The 14,362-nt window shown below is 45.2% G+C and overlaps 1 protein-coding gene across 2 annotated transcripts in view; it reads left to right on the forward strand.

The window, feature by feature from the left end:
• The window catches only part of LOC117872221 (probable acyl-CoA dehydrogenase 6), a 149,309-nt gene that overhangs the window by 93,068 nt on the left and 41,879 nt on the right, over positions 1-14,362 (forward strand). For both annotated transcript variants that reach the window (XM_034760457.1, XM_034760456.1), the window contains exon 3: positions 12,816-12,945. In XM_034760457.1, the coding sequence (XP_034616348.1) occupies positions 12,816-12,945 (130 nt within the window). The remainder of the gene's footprint in view (positions 1-12,815; positions 12,946-14,362) is intronic.

The following is a 14,362-nucleotide window of genomic DNA, read 5'->3' on the forward strand; positions in this document are numbered from 1 at the left end:
TGCTGAGAACGGACGGCGTGGCATTCTCAGAGGGTATCCCTTGCTCCTTTGCTTTGCTGCTGAGCAGCCTATATTCCAGGAATTTTTTTCTTGCTGTGCATTGTGGGATGCATAGCAGAAGCCAGACTAGTTCACATTTAAAAACAATCCCATGATTCGTTTGTGTACCCTCCCCCTGGTGCTTTCTTTTTGGGTGGGCTAGCACTGTTTTTGAATTGCTGTCAGCCAACATGGACCGAACAGTGCTCCATGGACCGAACAGTGCTCCACACTGCAATGTTGGCAATGTGCAGAAGCTGCTTGGGGTGTATTTCAGCACTGAAAGCCAGATGAGTTCAGTTTGGAACTTTGCCTGCCGCACCACCACGCAGGTGATGTGGCAGCTGCAGCAGCTCCTCCAGGAGCAGGAGAGTCGTTAGCAGTGGTGGAACCAGGACACGGAGAGGAAGACACCATACTACAGACAGTAGAGGAGCAGTTCCTGAAGCAGCTTCATGGAGTGCAGTGACATTTCTGGGACTGGGAATCAACACAGAAAGGATTACGCTGCTGACCTGGGATGACCAGCAGTGGCAAGAGAATTTCAGGATAGGGAAGGCAACCTTTTTGGAGATATGTGCTGAACTAACCCTGGAGCTGCAGTGACCGCATACCCCCCCACAGTTCTCCATGTCTGTGGAGAAGTGGATCATCATTGTCATCTAGAAGCTGGTCACCCCTGAATGTTAATGATCCCTAGTGACCCAATTCAGTGTGGGGACTACTGGGGCTATTATCATGCAGGTGTGTGATGCCATGGAGAAGATATTGTTACACTGGGCTATAAAGCTTGATAATGCTCCGGAGGTTATTGATGGTTTTACATGTGTGTGTGTGTGTGTGTGTGGCGGGAGAGTTGCCAAACTTTACTGGGGCAATTGATGGGATCCATGTGCCTATTATTTGCCCCCCATTCCCAGTCAGGGCTCAGAATTCATAAGCACAAAGGGGTATTTCTTGATGATATTCCAAGGGCTTGTTGACAACTGTGGTAGGTTTACAGTTATAAATGCTGTGTGGTCTGGAAGGGTCCATAATGCTAAGATCTTTCAGAACTCAGTTGTGTTTAATAGAGACAGGACTGCTTGAACACTATAGACACTAGAGGGGGAGACATTGCTCCTGTTATCCGGGGAGACTCGGCTTATCCTCTTGCTTTCCTGGTTAATGAAGCCATTCAGAGGCCGCTTGGAGAGAAGGAAGGAACTGTTTAACTACCTCTTTAGTAGTTGCAAAATGGCAATGGAGTGTGCATTTGGCCGTTTGAAAGGGAGATGGCACTGTTTGTGGAATAAGTTGGAAGCAGCAGAATAAAATGTCTCAAAGATTATAGCAGCACGTTGTATTTTGCACAATGTTTGTGAGACTAAGGGAGATAGCCTAGCAATGGGTGGGAGGCTGAGGTGCAGAGACTCTCTCAGCGGTCTGTGCAGTCAGTGAGGCATCCAGTACAAAATGCAAACAGCCGGGGCAATATTGTGAGATATGCCTATTGCTCTTACTTTGAGTCTCAGGCCTGAAATTGTGCAGCTGTACATCCAGCTGTTATCCAATGTCTGTGGTCGGGGGTGGAGGTTGGGGGGGTGTTGGAAGTTTTTTGTGCAGTTCAGTTATTTGTAGCCAGTGGAAGTGCGGTGTTGTTGCGATCCCTTTTGCGTATTTGCCTAAATGTGTTTGTAAAAATTTATGAATTAGTGCATACTTAATTATTTTCTGTGTAAAATGAACTGTCGACTCCTTAGGAATGAAATTTTTAAGGTTTTTATCATCTACTCTGTAACAAACAAATGATCAACTGAAACGAAAATGAAACAATGATTTTCAATTATGAAGCAATCTATTATTTAACTACAAAAAACCCTTTCATTAAAACAGCAGTGAAACAAAATAGCAGAGTGCAGCAATGCAGTGCAGAATACAATGCAAGGGGTGAAGGGACTTAAAGTCACAGAAGAGCATAAGTTGCCTCTTCTTCATGGTCCTTCTGAAGTAAAGTGCAGAGGCTGGAAATTGCCAGGGGCAATAGAGGGCCCAAAATAGTTGGGGTCCCAGGTGCCACTTTTCTCAGGGACCAGTGCTGGGTTGTGGGAGGGGCATGGCTTCTGGGAGCACTGCTGTGAGAGTACAGCAGGGAGGAGTTGTTGTTGTTCCCTATAGCCAGTATTATCCAGAGGCCACATAACAGGCTAGCTGTTGGTTTGCAGTACTGCGTGGCCTGCTGCCCTCATAATAACATGCAGTGCAACGGGACATTTTTTATTGCCTCCAGGAGTTGCCTCTGCATCTCCCTGTCTTTTCCATGCTCGTTTTGACCCTGGCAGCTGCCACACCATCCTCTACCACTGCAACAATCTCTCTGGAAAACTCCTAGTCGGATTCCCTCTCAGTCCTCAGATACTGCCTCCAACTCTTCACATTTTTCAGGGGGTTTCTGGACTCTGTAATGATGTCCATGAAAATGTCATCGTGAGTTTTCTGTTTCCTCCACCTCAGGTTTGCCAGCTGCTAAACCATTGATAAAGGCCTTGTCCAGGAGGGTCTGGCCAGTGTGAGTGCTGTAGCTCTGGAAGTATTAACAAAAATTACAAAGCAACAGAGGGTCCTGTGGCACCTTTGAGACTAACAGAAGTATTGGGAGCATAAGCTTTCGTGGGTAAGAACCTCACTTCTTCAGATGCAAGTAAGGGAAATCTCCAGAGGCAGGTATAAATCAGTATGGAGATAACGAGGTTAGTTCAATCAGGGAGGGTGAGGTGCTCTGCTAGCAGTTGAAGTGTGAACACCAAGGGAGGAGAAACTGCTTCTGTAGTTGGATAGCCATTCACAGTCTTTGTTTAATCTTGATCTGATGGTGTCAAATTTGCAAATGAACTGGAGCTCAGCAGTTTCTCTTTGGAGTCTGGTCCTGAAGATTTTTGCTGTAAGATGGCTACCTTTACATCTGCTATTGTGTGGCCAGGGAGGTTGAAGTGTTCTCCTACAGGTTTTTGTATATTGCCATTCCTGATATCTGACTTGTGTCCATTTATCCTCTTGCGTAGTGACTGTCCAGTTTGGCCAATGTACATAGCAGAGGGGCATTGCTGGCACATGATGGCATATATAGCATTGGTGGACGTGCAGGTGAATGAGCCGGTGATGTTGTAGCTGATCTGGTTAGGTCCTGTGATGGTGTTGCTGGTGTAGTTATGTGGGCAGAGTTGGCATCGAGGTTACAATTACAAATGGTTATTGTTCATGTTCTAGGGAGGCTGAGATGGCATTTTTTTATGTGCATTTCTGGCTTTACCTTCCTAAGAGTCTTCCCAGTCTGGGGAGGACCCTCGGCAATGGTAAGTGATGTGTGTATTGAGATTTTTGTCTGTACAGTATATACTCTTTGCTTTGCTGTTGTGTCTTGGAGGTTGGGGCTGGGGGAAGGCGTGGGGTTTGGGAATTATGCTCCTGGTCTGGCTTTGCAGTTTTGATGTGCTGTGGAGGTGCTTATGTGGTGTTGGAGGGGGGTTAGTGGGGTGAATCCGGGGGCGAGTTGGATATTAATCCCCTCTACATCCCCTTTAAGCTATCCTGGTTTGGATGACATTACACTGAGGAGAGTGACCAGGAGGCAGAGAATGACCTTATTTAAAGAGGCAAAGGGCAGACCAGCAAGATACTTGGCAAAGTTATTCTCCAAGATGGTGTCCCTAGAAGTGCAGGACTGGAAGGGAGTTGCGAGCTATAGGTGGAGCATGCAGGTGAGGGGGGAGGGAAGGCTGCATGCAGCTATTCCTTATAATATCCAGACAAAAAGTGAGCAATTTTTCAGCCTTAGATTTTGCTTTCTCTCTCTCCTGCAGTCATGTTGGAAGAGCAGAGAAAAATACTAGGGTTCTATGGTTGCCTGAAGCATTCACTGGTACCAGTCTGTAAGAATGTATGTTACAGGACATTTACAGGGGAGCTGTACACTTTGTAGCTTTATGGTCATGCAGTGTTGATATCTACCTCATGTAAACTGAGAACACTAATCAAGCTTCTTTTCCTGTAACCACTGTTCGAGTAAACATTTGCATTTTGCACAAAAGACTATTTTCCTTATTTGATTCTGCCACAGGGTCAGGGAAGAAGCTGCCATTATGGCATGCTGCTGGCCACCATTTTGAGGTGGAAAACAAGAGCTTGAGGAGGATGGGGCACCATTTGCGGGGCAGGACAGCTGAGGAAAGGGGAAAGAAAAATGCCTCCCTGTGGTGTGGGCCTGAAAACAGTCAGTAGTTGGGGCGTTAGCATAAGGTGGGGGCCAGTGACCTCGGCTGAGAAGCAAACACTTCGGAAGGATGTACGGGGGCATCGAACAAAGAGCATGGGCCAAGGGAGGGTGAAGGGGATCTCGGACTTGGAAAGGCTTCTAGCTCATATCTGTTTACAATGAACGCTGCCATAGGGCACCTGGAACAAGCTAGCATGCCAGCATAGCATAATAAATAATAATAAATTGAAAACTTAAATATTAAATTATGAAACAAATTATAAAAAAAAAAAACATACATGCTGAGGTTCCCTCCATAGGATCAGCCCCCTCGGTCTGGGTTGCTGCCTAGTAATTGGGGTTGATTTCTGCAGGACAGGAATTGGGCTTGCCTTCTAACTGGGTTCTGAATCCAAAAGAGATCCTGGCATTCCCGGGGGATCTCTTCACTGGGCTCCTTGTGTTCATCCTCCAATCAGTCTTGCTGCTCATGGCCGCGGGGGGAGTGAGAGGCAGCAGACTCCACAAGTTGCCTGGGTTGGGTGGTCATGTAGTTACATAAAATCCATTCCAGCTCCCCAAGAAATGGACAGGTTACGTGTCCCCTGCTGGATTTTTTCCTATTGTCCCTCATTTTAATATAACTGCTGCTGAGCTGTTTGCTCTTTGACTGGCACCGTTTGGAATCCCAGTCGTGGCCCCTCGTGGACATCGCAGAGCCACAAAAAGGGCTTTATTCTGGTGGCTGGTCACATGAACTTCCTGCACTGACACGTCTCAGATGGCGATGAGATCCAAGGTCTCGGAGTGGCTGCTTGAGGCATGTTGTAGGGCTTCTGGTGTATTATCCCAGCTGTTATATACTGGAATCCAGGAGCAAATGGACAAAATCTTCCTGTGCACCATCTTATAAATGGGGGAGGAGACATTCGGTCAACTTGACCCCAGAGCAGGGCAGGGCACACAGATAAACAAGTCAATAAAGGTCACCTGCCAAGCAATGTGGGATTGGAAGAGTGCCAAAGTAGTTTGCAGCAGCATTGCATGCACACAAACAATAGATGAGACTAACTGGATTTGTAGCAAAGTTAGTTCACTTTGAAAGAGGACTCCAAATAAACAGTTTTTGCACTACACTGAATTACGTCATATGTACACAAGTGTTTTCGAACTGGATTGACTCAGTCCAGTTTTAACTTCCCTTTTAGACAAACCCATAATGAAAACAGTTCATTTGACCAATGGATTATGATTTAAATAGACAGAACTGATGGAGTGGAAGAAACTAAATATAATCCTATGGGTATTTTCAGGTGGAAAATAGAGGTACAGAAATTTTAAGTGACTTGCCCATAGTCGCACACAAAATATTTGTCAGATCTGGGAACTAAATCTAGTCTAAAGCCTTAAACACAAGACCTGCCTTCCTGTCAAACTAACTACTTGATTTTGTCCCCCCTTCCTGTGCAGCAACGGCATTAATTCAGAAAGAGTCACAGATCCCAAAGGAGGAGGTCCTCTGGTTCTTGGTTTAGCCAACAGCATTTCTAAATGATATTCCTATATTGGACATTTTCAGGGTGGCCACTTGGTCCTCTGTGCATACTTTTGCAAACCACTATACTATTACAGCTGCCCCCAGATCAGATGCAAACTTTGGGAAGGCAATTCTGCAGCCCTTCTTAAATAGACTCCAAGCCCCACCTCCTGTGAGTAGTGCTTGCGAACCACCCACATAGAATATACGGCTCCATCTTCTCAAAGAAAAAATGGTTCCCTGTGACAGTTTTTCGAGATGTGATGCACACATGTATTCCATGACCCATCTTCTGTCTCCTCTGCATTGGCATCTGCATTTCTGACATTTGGTGAGAAGGAACAGAGGGGGTCAGGGCATCGCCACCTTAATACCACCAAGAGGGGGACTACGGCCTCAGGGCATGAGCACAGCCCCTAGGGATATTACTAGGCAAAGTTCTCTAGCTTTGGTGCATGGGGAGCGCACACCCACCATAGAATACATGTCTGCATCACATCTCAAAGAACAACAGTTAAAGGTAAGCAACTGTTTTTTAATTATTATTTTTAATTTAAATATGACTTTTATATTATGTAAAAACAAAGAAGTTAAAATTGGAAGGAAACATTTTGATTTTATTGGAACAAAACATTTGATTGACCCCAAACAGAATATTTTTGAAATTTAGTTTTATGGGAAGTGTCAAGATTTTTGTTTTGTTTTTTCATGTTGGAGCAGGTAAAAATTCGGAATCCACAGAATTGCCAAGGAAACAAGAAAATCCAGTTTCCACCGAGTCCTACTAACAAGAGTCTTCATTGCTCAGTAATTTTGACATGCTGGTTCATTACTTTACTTTCAGTAACTCAAAACAGAGCAAACAGCTAAACATAAAAAGTATTGCAGACTTTCACTGTATTTTTATTCCACCTATCTGTATCCATCTGTGACGGGGGATACTCTCCTTTTGTGGGCGCCTCCTGTCGGGTGAGTGTGAACCTACACACACTCTCTCTCTCCAGCACCTCCTGTTGGCTCTTAACCTAATCAGGGGGGTTTTCAGCGCTCAGCCCTCCAGGCAAGTCACACTTAAGCCTGGTCTACACTATGAGTTTAATTCGAATTTAGCAGCGTTAAATCGAATTAACCCTGCACCCATCCACACAACGAAGCCATTTATTTAGAAATAAAGGGCTCTTAAAATCTATTTCTGTACACCTCCCCGACGAGCGGAGTAGCGCCAAAATCGATATTGTCATTTCGAATTAGGGTTAGTATGGCCACAATTCGATGGTATTGGCCTCCGGGAGCTACCCCACAGTGCACCATTGTGACTGCTCTGGACAGCAATCTGAACTCGGATGCACTGGCCGGGTAGACAGGAAAAGCCCCGCGAACATTTGAATTACATTTCCTGTTTGCCCAGCATGCAGAGCAAAGGTGACCATGCAGAGCTCATCAGCACAGGTAACCATGCAGTCCGAGAATCGAAAAAGAGCACCAGCATGGACCGTATGGGAGGTACTGGATCTGTTCGCTATATGGGGAGAGGATTCCGTGCTAGCGGAACAACTTTCCAAAAGACGAAATGCCAAAACATTTGAAAAAATCTCCAAGGGCATGATGGAGAGAGGCCACAATAGGGACTCAGAGCAGTGCCGCATGAAAGTTAAGGAGCTCAGACAAGCCTATCAGAAAACAAAGGAGGCAAACGGTCGCTCCGGGTCAGAGCCACAGACATGCCGCTTCTACGCTGAGCTGCATGCAATTCTAGGGGGGGCCGCCACCACTACCCCACCTCTGACTGTGGATTCCGAGGCGGGGGTAATCTCAACCATGCCTGAGGATTCTGCGGACGGGGAAGATGATGATGATGAGGATGACGACGAGCTTGTGGAGAGCACACAGCACTCCGTTCTCCCCAACAGCCAGGATCTTTTTCTCAGCCTGACTGAAGCACCCTCCCAGCCCCCAGACAATGAGGCCATGGAAGGGACCTCCGGTGAGTGTACCTTTGTAAATATAAAACATGATTTAAAAGCAAGCGTTTTTTAATGATTAATTTGCCCTGAGGACTTGGGATGCATTTGTGGCCAGTGCAGCTACTGAAAAAGTCTGTTAACATGTCTGGGGATGGAGCGGAAATCCTCCAGGGACATCTCCATGAAGCTCTCCTGGAGGTAATCCAAAAACCTTTCCACAAGGTTTCTTGGCAGTGCAGCCTTATTTCATCCTCCATGGTAGGACACTTGACCACGCCATGCTAGTAGCAAGTAATCTGGTATCATTGCATGACAAAGCCTGGCAGCGTATGGTCCCGGTGTTTGCTAGCATTCAAGCAACATCCGTTCTTTATCTCGCTGTGTTATCCTCAGGAGAGTTATATCGTTCATGGTAACCTGGTTGAAATATGGGAATTTAATTAAGGGGACAGAGGTGGCCGTTCCTACTGGGCTGTTTGCCAGTGGCTGAAAAGAAATCCGTCCCTGCAGTTAGCCAAGCGGGGGGGGATGGAGAGGAAATCATTGGCTCTGAGCTTTTTCATGTTTGGCTAGCAGGGATCTTCCCTGATACCAGCCACGCGGTGGGGGAGGGATAAAGTGATCATCCCAGAGAATTGGATGGGGAGGGGGGTTAGTTTGGTTTCTGCAGGGATCTTCCCTGATACCAGCCATGCGGTGGGGGGAGGGATAAAGCGATCATCCCAGAGAATTGGATGGGGGGGTTAGTTTGGTTTCTGCTGCTGCATGTTAACAGGAAAACTGCAGCACTCAACGGGCTTTGCTTGGTATGTGGGAAAGGAGGGTGCTGCTTGTAGGAAAGCTGCAGAAGCCGAAAGACAATGGCTTACCATGGCCGCGTGCAAGCCGAATTCTGTTGCCCGGACCTGCGTCTGTGCTGTCTAACACCAAAGCCGCAGGCACTCAATATTAAGATGCAAAATGCGACTTTGTACCGAAATCACGTGCTATGTAATGTGAATAGTGTTGTTCATCGTGAAAGAGTATAAGCACTGTTCTGTAAAATGTATCTTTTTAAATACTTCTCTACCTTTTTTCCCTCCCTCCCAGCTGCAAATTTTTCAAGCCTCCCTCCTCCGTCCCGAAGGCTATCTCAGATAAGGCATCAAAAAAAGAGGACGCGAGATGAAATGTTCTCAGAAATCATGGAATCCATCCACAATGAAAGAGCTCATTTGAATGAGTGGAAGGACACGGTATCAAGGTACAGGAAAGATGCCAGTGAACGTGAGGCCACGAGGGATGCTTGAGATGAGAGGTGGCAGGCTGCAACACTGGGGCTGCTGCGTGATCAAATGGACATTCTCCGGCGTCTGGTGGATCTTCAGGAATGGCAGCAGGAGCACAGAGTGCTGCTACAGCCGCTGTATAACATCCTTCCCCCCTCACCATGTTCCATAGCCTCTTCGTGTAAGAACGCGGGGGGGAGGCTCCATGCACCCTCCCACACCACCCCAGTGGACAGCCCAACCAAAAGGCTGTCATTATCTTGAACTTTTTTAGTGGCCTTTTCCTTCCCTCCTATCCTTCTCCCAAACCCCACCCGGGCTACCTTGTCAGTTCTCTCCCTCTTTTTATAATCAATTAATAAAGAATGCATGATTTTTAAACGATAGTGACTTTATTTCCTTTGAAAGCAAGTTGGATTGAAGTGGGAGGGTGGGTTGCTTACAGAGAACGAGTCAATCAAGGGGGTGGGTTTTCATCAAGGAGAAACAAACAGAACTTTCACACGGTAGCCTGGCCAGTCATGAAACTGGTTTTCAAAGCTTCTCTGATGTGCAGCACTTCCTGGTGTGTCTGGCTGCGTGTAATCAGCAGCCAGGCGATTTGCCTCAGCCTCCCACCCCGCCATAAATGTCTCCCCCTTACTCTCACAGAGATTGTGGAGCACACAGCAAGCAGCAATAACAATGGGAATATTGGGTTGGCTGAGGTCTGAACGAGTCAGTAAAGTGCACTAGCGACCTTTTAAACAGCCAAATGCACATTCTACCATCATTCTGCACTTGCTCAGCCTGAAGTTGAACAGGTCCTGACTACTGTCCAGGCTGCCTGTGTATGGCTTCATGAGCCATGGCATTAAGGGGTAGGCTGGGTCCCCAAGGATAACTATAGGCATTTCAACATCCCCAACGGTTATTTTCTGGTCTGGGAAGTAAGTCCCTTGCTGCAGCCATTTAAACAGAGTAGTATTCCTGAAGACACGAGTGTCATGAACCCTTCCTGGCCATCCCACATTGATGTTGGTGAAACGTCCCTTGTGATCCACAAGTGCTTGCAGCACCATTGAAAAGTACCCCTTGCGGTTTATGTACTGGCTGCCCTGGTGCTCCGGTGCCAAGATAGGGATATGGGTTCCATCTATTGCCCCACCACAGTTAGGGAATCCCATTGCAGCAAAGCCATCCACTATGACCTGCACGTTTCCCAGAGTCACTACCTTTGGTAGCAGCAGCTCAGTGATTGCTTTGGCTGCTTGCATCACTGCAGCCCCCACAGTAGATTTGCCCACTCCAAATTGATTCCCGACTGACCAGTAGCTGTCTGGCGTTGCAAGCTTCCACAGGGCTATCGCCACTTGCTTCTCAACTGTGAGGGCTGCTCTCATCTTGGTATTCTGGTGCTTCAGGGCAGGGGACAGCAAGTCACAAAGTTCCATGAAAGTGCCCTTACGCATGCGAAAGTTTCGCAGACACTGGGAATCGTCCCACACCTGCAACACTATGCGGTCCCACCAGTCTGTGCTTGTTTTCTGGGCCCAGAATCGGCGTTCCACAGCTATAACCTGCCCCGTTAACAGCATGATCTCCAAAGTGCTGGGGCCCGCGGTTTGATAGAATTCCATGTCCATGTCCTCATCACTCTTGTCGCCGCGCTACAGTCGCTGCCTCCTCCTTGCCTGGTTTTGCAGATTCTGGTTCAGCATAAACTGCCCGATAACGCGCGAGGTGTTTACAATGTTCATGACTGCTGTCTTGAGCTGAGCGGGTTCCATGCTTTCCGCGGTATGGCGTCTGCACTGTTCACCCAGGAAAAAGGCGCGAAACAGTTGTCTGCCATTGCTTTCCCGGAGGGAGGGGAAGGATGTACCCAGAACCACCCGCGACAATGTTTTTGGCCCCATCAGGCATTGGGATCTCAACCCAGAATTCCAGTGGGCGGAGGAGACTGCGGGAACTATGGGATAGCTATGGGATACCTACCCACAGTGCAACGCTCCGGAAATCGACGCTAGCCCTGGAACATGGATGCACACTGCCGAATTAATGTGCTTAGTGTGGCCGCATACATTCGACTTTATACAATCTGTTGCCAAAAATCGAATTCTATAAATTCGGATTAATCCCGGAGTGTAGACATACCCTAAGTTTGAAAGCTTGTCTCTCACCAACAGAAATTAGTCCAATAAAAGATATTACCTCACCCACCTTGTCTCTGTAATATCCTGACACAGCTACAATAACATTGCATGACTGACATCTGCCCGGCATCTGTCACATGCGATTCTTTTTCTCTTTATTTCCGCAGGGGGAGTGTGGTGATAGTCTACACTACTCATTGCTCTGGGAAAGTGATGCATTGACTAGCCTACTTTCTAATCTGAAATGTTGTTATTGACTTGTAAAAAAAATCTCAGGCATGGAAGCCTATCAAAACAATGTTTGGGTAGCCAATTAATATATTGCTAGCCATGAAATCCTTTTTGTCTTTAACCTTTGCCAGCTGGTCTCTTCATTGCTAGGGCTGTTGTAACATTAACATATTCTGTTGTAGACATCCCCATATGATTGTCAATTCCACTGTCTGTGGGAGGTTTTTTTAATTTTTTTAATTAAAAACAAAGTATGGGCTTTTTCAGGGTGTGTGCTGAACTAAGTTTTGAAATAAAGGAATTTCACTATACTGAAAATCCTGTGCAGTCAGGCTATATTATGCAGGTGCACCACAGAAAACTAAAACTCAAACTTTGCCTTTTGAATTTGTGGCTTCCTCTCCTTCTGCACAAAGAGGATGTACAAAGGCACTCCCTGTGGGTTTAGGAAACAGATAATAGTGTACAAAGTGATAGGTTTATATGGGCTGTGTTGTTTTTAATTTGGCTATCGGTGTTATAATGCAGACTTCACGGAAGTTCGATTTAAGGGTAAGCTCAGATAGCAAATGTGTGATGTCAACAAGCATAGCTGCTCATGGGAACAGAACAAACAGAACACAGGTGGCTGAGACCCAGGATATTTTTCCATCACCGTTTGTTTTAAATTTCCTCTGTTGGGGTGAGTTTCCAATGAGTTAATTAAAGTAGTAAAATGCCACCTAATCAAACTGTTCAGTCAAATCATCATAATAATATAATAATTCATCTTGCATATAAATTACAAGTATAGGAATCATCCCCTCCGCCCCATGGAAACTCAGCTCCTTCTTGGGTGCAATACCCAGTGTGTATTAGTATTAGGCAACACTGTCTCACTTGGGGAAGAGATGAAGAATAATATCCTCTTTAATTGAAACTGTAGTATGAAATGTAAGGAGGTTCAAAGACCCATACTGAAATTTGTGCAAGACACCAGGGTCATTGCCTCTGTTCTAGTGAAAAGTGCTTTAATGACCATAAATAGTTAGGACATATATGCATATACAGCAGCACACTTCTACCTGACATTGTTCTTGGGTATAGACTCAGTGCTAACTCAGAGGGAATAGCATCACCTACTAAATCACCATTTTCTACAATCCCTCAGTTTTCCATCCAGCTATTGTCATGGCCTGATTCTGGGTAGTTTTTGAGATCTTACTATGTCCTGAATATGGAATGATATGGGAATTGTAATTTTAAACTAATTTTTAAATAGCCGTAGCAGCACTATGCTGGAATAAAAGATCATTGTTAAATATTTGGAAACTGTATAATAGCCCCAGCTTGTAGATGATTGTAATTAAATAGGTTTTCTTTTTCTCTTAACAAAGAATGTTAATATGATCGCTGTTTTCTCCTTGTCAGAATATGGCGGCATGGGCTTGGACTTCTCCTATAGCATTGCAGTGGCAGAGGAACTGGGAAATATCCGCTGTGGAGGTGTTCCTATGGCTATTGGAGTGCAAACTGACATGGCTACACCAGCTCTAACAAGGTAACTTTCAAAAGAAATCCTCAATTCCCACTCTTCTCTTCAACATTAAATTTGTTAGGAAATAATATAATGTATTTAGCATCAAGAAAAACATTGTTGACCAAATTTACCATTTTGAATTTTTCCCAAAAACCAAGGGAAGCTCCTCTTTACCCTCACCTTTAAATAATTTAGGATAGCAGGAGAATATGATTTTACATTGGAAGATAAGTTTTAAAACCAAGAGATGTGTTCTACTTGATCTAGAACACTAAACACAGAGCTTTGACTCCTCTGAAGCATTCAAACAAGCTGGTCTGGAAGACTAATAAGCCAAGAATTAAATAATTGATTCAAGCAGACACAGATTTGTTTCTCATGGGGCTGGCATTATTCAAATAGAAATTAGCTAATTTAGGTATGTTTCTCAGACAAAAATAAATATGCCACCTTTTACTGCAGTATATTGGTTACTGAAAGCAAGACTAGACATAAGTTAAACACAGAACCTCAACATGTTGATGTTGCCAGCCAAATCAATATACACCAGTAGAAGGATTCAATAGCTGGTGCAAGAAGATGAATGGTAGTAATGCAGTCTTAGCAACAACAAATGAGAATCAATTATTTGACTGTCAGAGACTAATGTCACACAGTCTATGAAAATAAATCTCAACAGGTTTTTAGCATTTGTCTTAAAGCAAATTCGAATATCATGGTCTTAGAAGTGGAAACCCACTTAATATCCTCAAATGACACTGTTGAAAAAGGAAAAGTTGGGGGTGGAAAGACAGGGGAGGTTGGAAGAGTTTAAAAATAAATAATAATAAAAACACATTGAACCAAATTTAGGAGTGATGTTAATGGTGACTTTACACATTGAGTATGACTGGTTCAGAAAACAGATGTAACTTGCTCCAATTTTGGCATTCATTTAAAAAGAGAACTGGATAAATTCATAGAGGTTAAGTCCATTAATAGCTATTAGCCAGGATGGGTAAGGAATGGTGTCCCTAGCCTCTGTTTGTCAGAGGATGGAGATGGATGGCAGGAGAGAGATCACTTGATCATTACCTATTAGGTTCACTCCCTCTGGGGCACCTGGCATTAGTCACTGTCGGTAGACAGGATACTGGGCTAGATGGACTTTTGGTCTGACCCAGTACGGCCGTTCTTATGTTCTTATGTTAGCAGAGCAAAACAAGTATAATTTGCACATGAATGATGGAAGGAGAGGGATGTGTGTGGGTGGCAGAAAAAAACAACTCAGAGGAAGGTGGGTATAAACTTCAGAGTCCCCTCACCACATACACGACCTCCCCTTAATAAATCCAGGCTGTGAACTGCCCATAGTTCTCCAGTCCTCTCTGAACCAAATTCATCCCAACACAATGACACCAAGGATGAATTTGACAGTAATTACTAGGACCAGTCCTCT

Source organism: Trachemys scripta, chromosome 2, assembly GCF_013100865.1.
Source record: "Trachemys scripta elegans isolate TJP31775 chromosome 2, CAS_Tse_1.0, whole genome shotgun sequence".
In the NCBI taxonomy this organism is placed as follows: Eukaryota; Metazoa; Chordata; order Testudines; family Emydidae; genus Trachemys; species Trachemys scripta.